This window comes from Arachis duranensis, chromosome 7, assembly GCF_000817695.3.
Source record: "Arachis duranensis cultivar V14167 chromosome 7, aradu.V14167.gnm2.J7QH, whole genome shotgun sequence".
Lineage (NCBI taxonomy): Eukaryota > Viridiplantae > Streptophyta > Magnoliopsida > Fabales > Fabaceae > Arachis > Arachis duranensis.
The window spans coordinates 75455441-75462601 of record NC_029778.3 but is presented as its reverse complement, the minus strand read 5'-3'; the positions used below and the strand labels follow the sequence as shown (position 1 = coordinate 75462601).

General features: G+C 36.6%; 1 protein-coding gene across 1 annotated transcript; it reads right to left on the bottom strand.

Moving 5' to 3' along the window:
* Positions 1–568: 568 nt before the first annotated feature.
* LOC107459480 (uncharacterized) lies at positions 569–1933 on the bottom strand. The gene has a single exon (XM_016077708.1). The coding sequence runs from the start codon at positions 1931–1933 to the stop codon at positions 569–571; it is 1365 nt and encodes a 454-aa protein (XP_015933194.1).
* Positions 1934–7161: the final 5228 nt, after the last annotated feature.

Below are 7161 nucleotides of genomic sequence, written 5' to 3'. Positions count from 1 at the left end.
CTCTTGGGTCGATTTCTGTTAAACTTGGTTGGTCGGGTTGTATGTAGTTGACCTGAACCATGTTGCTCCTTTTGATGGGCTTCAGGCTTGTATTATAGCATTGCCGAGCTTCATGGAGGTCACCATGTATCGTTGCCACTAAATTATCCTGCACAGGGAACTTAACACAAAGGTGAACTGTAGACACAATTGCTGTAAACTTATTTAAAAATGGTCTGCCTAATATGAGATTATAAGGACTAAAACAGTCGACAACAAGGTATTGAATGTCTTGTGTCTTAAATAATGGTTGCTCACCGAGTGTGGTTTGTAACCACACGGAACCCAAAACAGGAACTCGCTCCCCGGAAAATCCGACCAAGTCTCCATGGTATGGTTGCAAAATTTTGTTACTTAGTTTCATCTTTTCGAACGTGGTAAAGAATAAGACATCTGCACTACTTCCGGGATCGAGAAGTACTTTGCGGACTATTAAATCCCCCAACTGGATGGAAATCACCACCGGATCGTCATAATTAGCATCGGTATGATTAAAGTCGGTTGATCCGAAAGTCATTTCTGGGAAATCTTAGACCGGCTGAGGAACTTTAGGGGCATCTGTGACGGCCAACATGGCCCGATAAGTTCTCTTCCGTGCTGAGCTAGTATGTCCACCTCCCGCATATCCTCCTGAAATACAATTGATGATTCCTCTGGGTTGGGCTGGTGTCTTATCTTTTTCTTTTGATGAGGGACTTGCTGTCACAAGGTCGGAAGCCGAGCTTGTATTCTTCTGCATACGCCCGGCAATGAACTTGTCAAGGTGTCCTTGTCTTGCGAGGCGCTCTAGGAGATCTTTGGCGATCACACATTCATCCGTTGTGTGACCGTGTTTCTGATGAAAGGTGCAATATTTGGATTTATCAACGGTCTTGGATTCCGGGTAAGCGCCGGCTTTACGAGGAGGCTTGATTAATTTGGAGTTGAGTATCTCTTTAATAATGTCATCTCTCTTTGTGTTGAACTGAGTGTATGACTCATAACGGGGAACTGGCCTGAATGCTTTCTTACTGTCACGGGGCTTATCATCGTCCTTGGCCGCGGTTGACTTTTCTGTTTTGCGGGCTTGCCGAAGTTCTTCAACATCTATCTGTCCCTTGGCCTTTTCACGGAATTCGGCCAAGGTTTTCGGTTTACTCACAGCTATTGTCTCCTGAAACTTGCCCGGACGGAGGCCGCTCTTAATTGCATGGAGATGGACTTCAGGATGAAGGTCGGGGATCCTCATGGCGACCTTTGTAAAACGAGTGATATAGTCCTTCAGGCTCTCTTGTGGGCCTTGTTTGATGGTCGTCAGGTAGTCAGAATCGTGCAGGTATATTGCAGATGCTGCGAAGTGGTCTTCGAATTGCTTTGCCAACTCTTGAAAACGCGATATTGAATCTGCAGGCAAAGAACAAAACCAGTCAAGTGCAGGACCGTCTAAAAAAGATGGAAAACAACGGCATAAAATAGGGTCAGATGCACCGTTAACGATCATAATAGATCGGAATTTCTTGATATGCTGTTTTGGATCTCCTAATCCATCGTAAGGGGTCAGAGTGGTCGGCAGGGTGAACTGTCGGGGGAGCTGGAAATTCATAATGTCGGCCGTAAACGGTCTGGCAGAATTGTCGCGCTCTTCTTCCTCAGCCTCTGGTTGGGACCTTTCTGTTTGGTGGGCTTCTTCCTCCTCCTGTTGAGGTGTTTCAGAAACATGGGTTGGCATTGACCGACGTTCACGATTTTCCTCTCGGTTATGAAGATCATCGTTGTGTTCCAGCCGATTAGTGACCAATTGCGCAATTTGTTCCTGCATTCTTCGGTTTTCCTCCGCCATTTGTTGATTTGCTTGTTGAAGCTCGGTCACCATCCGAAGGAGCTCAGATGGGGTCGGGGGAGGAATGTCAGCCATGGTAGTGTTTTAAGGGTGTTTTGGGACCTTTGCGAATGGTTTTTCAAGTTGCTCGGCCCCACGGTGGGCGCCAAATGTTCTTGCCTGGTAACTCCGAGGTATAGCTCGTCCTCTGATAAGGTCGGCGGACTCCTAGAGTGGACTGAGGTATACGTCGGTGACGGATGAACGGCGAGGGTGGGTACCTGCAAAGGCACTCCGACGCTCAAGTTAGTATAAAAGGGATAGTAGTTCTTAATTTAGAAAAGCGACGTACCTTTCTCGGCTTTCCTTGTCTGCTTTATATTAGCGTAAATGGTCGACCGTTTTCCTTGGGTTGTAACGCCCAGGAAGAGGATTAATTGTAAATCCGACGTTATTGATTTAATGATTATTTATGGTCGTGATGAAATCATCGGTTATGATCGGATTTTAGGTGTTGCCGAGCTATAACTTGTAACCGATGTTTATTGGTCATATCAAAACTCGACAACTCTTCAATTCAAAGTCGCATCGTTTACACAAGTACAAACACTTATCCATTCGCGACAACTCTTCAATTCAAAGTCGCATCGTTTACACATGCGCAATCAAACTCAATCAAATCACCAAACAGCGGTTAACTAACTCAATATTCTCGCCCAACCAATTCACTTTTATCAACATCGTCTCAGCAACTATTCAAATTAACTACTCGGTTCCGTGAAAAAACCTAATCGTTGCATCTATTAAATCAACGGTTCAAAATTTCATTGGAAAAATCAAAGGCACAATCAATGACAAGACTACTACACTTTCCAATACACGTTAACTTTAAATTACGTCTGAAAATTCAAATTATTCATTATTTTAATAAAGTAAGTTGATCTGGGGGCTCCATACCTATAACTCAAATCGCCGAGTTATAACTAAAAAAAAAAAGCTCAACCTGCTTTATCAAAATATAGCCAGGCTAAGCTTGGGGGCTATGATACGACCGTTACAAATCCGATGTCATAATTCGGCATTATATACAATAACTCGGCATTATGCACCATAACTCGGCACTTTACGTTATAACTCGGCATTATACGTTACAATCAGACATTATCACTTGTTAAAACCTATTAATTGCTCTTCAATTCAGATGATCAATAGAAACGTAACCGACCTATTTTATCTCATCTATAAAGGTATGATATTTTATTTTCAAAGGGGACACTGAATTCTCAATACTGACTTAATCTTCGGAGTGCCTTTGCAGGTACACTCCCCCCTTTGTTCCTTGCTCACGCTCTGCGCAATTGGACATCTCTTTGGAGAAAAGCTCGGACTTCCACAAAAGCTCAAAGGTCGGCACTGAAGATAACAACTCGGCGTCGACTCCCAGGGACCGAATTCTTCCTTCAGGTATCCATACAAGAACAATAATAAATAATAACTATAAGATTATTAAGAGAGTAAATACAACAAAAACTATTTTTATTGATAGATAGATGTAAATGTCACTTTGTTAACATAATGATACACAACTAGATGTACCCGTAAGACATTTTTATATTTATAATGCATCAAGATAAAATTATATAAAGAATTAGTAAATATATGTATGATTATCTAATTTTTCTGTCGTAATCCTGCATATTCTTGAATTTAATGGGTTAATAATGTAAAGTAATATATTAGACTAATGGTAAATAATTATTTATTTAAATCAATATATTTAAAGTATTAATTTGATTATAACAATAATATTATGAAAATTACCTTAATTATAAATAGGTTTAATTATTCTGCAGGTCTCTATAGTTTTACAAAAATTTTAATTAGACTTTTTTATACTTTTTCTCTTTTCAATTAGATTTTTATATCATTTAATTTTTTTTATTTTTTTAATTAAATTTCTGTCGTTACAAAAATATCTGAAATAACAGAATATTCTATTAAAAAATTGAATATTTTAAAGTTAAGTATACTAGACTTAATTAAGACATCTGAACATTTTCTAAATTCTAAAATTACCTTTTTTTTTACCATCTTCAATACTTCTTTAATTAGTATCAATTCATTTTACTACAAAAAAACGATGAATACCGTCAGATTTACTATCGAATTTATTGTCGCAGAGTAGCTGCAGATTTACTGGCAAATTTACCGACGAGTTAGGTGTGAAATTCGTCAGGTCAAATTATTTCCGGTAGATTTACGATTCCAACAGTAAAGTTGCCGGTAATAATTGGAGGAAACATAAAAAAATTGGCGCGTCCTTTAGGGTCGTACTGGTGAAAAAATCTAATGGTAGACCCACTTATTGAAATGCTTCGTTTTGGCAACCCGCAATACGTTACCGTTGGATGTTTCCAACGTTATAACCAATGGTATATATGCGGTAAAATTGAAGTGCGACCCTCTTCACTTTCATTCAAATTTGTCTCTCTCTCTAACCCTATCGCCTCCCACACTCTCTCTCTACTCCTCTCATCTCCCTAGCAGTCCCTCCTCTCCGGGAGCAACTCCTCATAATTTTCGTGTTACCATTGTAGTTGTCAGATTTTGAACGAGCTGCTACCGCTGCTGCTGCCACCACTAACGCTGCTACTTCTGCCGCCGACTACACTGCTGTTGTCTACGTCGCTTCTTCTTTTTAGCTCTGGTGCTCTTCTTCAGGTAATACTTCTGAACTTAGGGTTTTCTGAAATTTTGATTTGTTGATATAATTTTTAAGGTTAATTTGCTGTTTTGAGATTTTTAATTATTGTTGATTATTTAGCTCTGAACTTAGGGTACTGAGTTTATTTTGAACTTAGGATTTTATAAAATTTTGAAATTAGGATACTGAACATGTTTAGTTTCAATTTTAATTATAACATATTTTGATTTGTATTCCTTATTTAGTCTGAACTTATTAGGGTACTAAATTTGTTTTAAACTTAAGATTTTCTAAAATTCTGAAATTAGGATACTGAACTTGTTTAGTTTTAATTTTAATTAGAACATGTTTTAATTTGTGTTCTTTATTTAGTTTTGAACTTAGGGTACTGAACTTATTTTGAACTTAGAATTTTTTTTTATAATTCCGAACTTAAGGTACTGAACTTGTTTAGTTTTAATTTTATCTAGAACTTATTCTGATTTTTGTTCCTTATTTAGTTCTGAACTTAAGGTATTGAACTTGTTTTGAACTTAGAATTTTCTAAAATTATGAACTTAGGGTATTGAAATTGTTTAGTTTCAATTTTAATTAGAACTTGTTCTGATTTTTATTTCTTATTTAGTTCTGAACTTAGGGTACCAAACTTATTTTGAATTTAGAATTTTCTAAAATTCAGCACTTAGGATACTGAAATTGTTTAGTTTCAATTTTAATTAAAACATGTTTTGATTTTTTTTTCCTTATTTAGTTCTGAACTTAAGGTACTGAACTTGTTTTGAATTTAGGATTTTCTAAAATTCTGAAATTAGGGCATTGAACTTGTTTAGTTTCAATTTTAATTACCATCGAATTGTATTCGTTTTTTCGACAGTAATTTCGATGGTACTCAACATTTTTCTTGCAGTGTTCCATAACATAATTCTTAACCCTCCCTGACTCTGACCCTTCACCATTGTCCTGTTTTCACCACCAATTTCTGTCATAACCACTGCCATTATTGCCACCCTTCCACCTATGATTTGCACTCTCTACACTCACCGCTACAAGAAACTCGCCAAATACCGTCGGATTTATCGACGAATTTTTCAAATAGATCCACCGGTAACTTGTTTACCGTCGAATTTAGTGGCGGAATAAATTCGACGTATAATACCTTGCTGGTAATTGTCTACTGGCGGATTTTTTCGTCCGGCACTAATTACCGACAGATTTAACGACAGATATAAACCTTTAATTAGCAAAATCCATCGGATTTATCCCTTGATAAATCTGACGATAAACTTAAATTTTAATTTTTAAAAAAATTATTTAAAAATTTAATATATAATTTTAAATATTAAAATCCAATAATTTTTAAGTTAACAAAATTAAAAATTATGTGTGTGACGTTGTTTTTCCATAAAACTAATGGAAAAAGCTATAATCTCTCTCCAAAAATTAGAAGTAAATTTATAACTTTACATAATAAAAAAAGGAGTAAGAAGTAGACCATCATGCAAAGATTATTAGTTTAGTATAAAAAGAATAGCACCGCACAACACATTTTATACAACAATCAACACTTTAAAAAGTAAAATATTGAACAAACCAGTATTAGTTTAGTCATCAATCAAGAATAAACACATTATTCCAAACCTTATGACAAAGTTAGAACCGCCTCACAATGTAATTATGAAACATGTTATCCACTTACAATCAAAAGTATACTCCAAGTAACACATTAAAGCATAAAAGGGACTCTATATTTTCTTTATTTGGGAATAAGGATGGTGGAAATAGGTGGATATACAAACTGAGAAACGTATCAAGAACAAACAATGTACAAGGAGCAGTACCTTGGTAGTCATCTACAGTAAGGTTATGTGCTCAGTGGCCTGCGACAAGAATAGTAAAAAGAAACTAGTTAAAAAATTGTTATGTTAATAACATCATAAATAGGAGTCCAGCGAAATCCAAAGAAAAGGAGACAATGAAAGAAATTCGTCAATCAAATTTATCAACAATTAAATTGATATTAAGGTAATCCAAAATCAATTATAAATTATTAAATACAATTAATTAGAGAGCAAGATGTAACTCAAAACCATTTATCTACACAAATACATTATTAAAAACCAATTAAATCAACTAATTATAGAAAATAGAAAAGAACGAACCAGAAACAGAACAACTAAGGAGAAGCAAACTTAAAAGCACGGGCGAAATAGCTGACAGAATATCCAAAAAGGGCGAAAATAGAAAGGGACACAAGTAGCAAATGAAACAACCGTGAGTAGGGAACCAGAGGCAGGGACGGACTTGAATAGTGATTCAAAAAATGGGGTTAGGGCAAAAAACGGGTTAGGATTTTTTTATTAAAAAAAAATAAAAAACTGTATGAAATAGGGAGAGAGATGTGGGCAACCTACCTAGATGACAGAGGAGAGACACAGCTCCAATGACAGAGGGAGAAGCAGCAGCAGCTCTTCCAATGATAGTGAAGACAGAAGGAGAAATTTCGTTTGAGGCAACAAAACATGATCCAGGTGACTCCACACGGTAGTGAAGACAGAAGGAGAAATTCCAACGGTAGTGAAGACAGAAGGAGAATGGAGGTGGGCAGTGTTGGCAGAGTGTG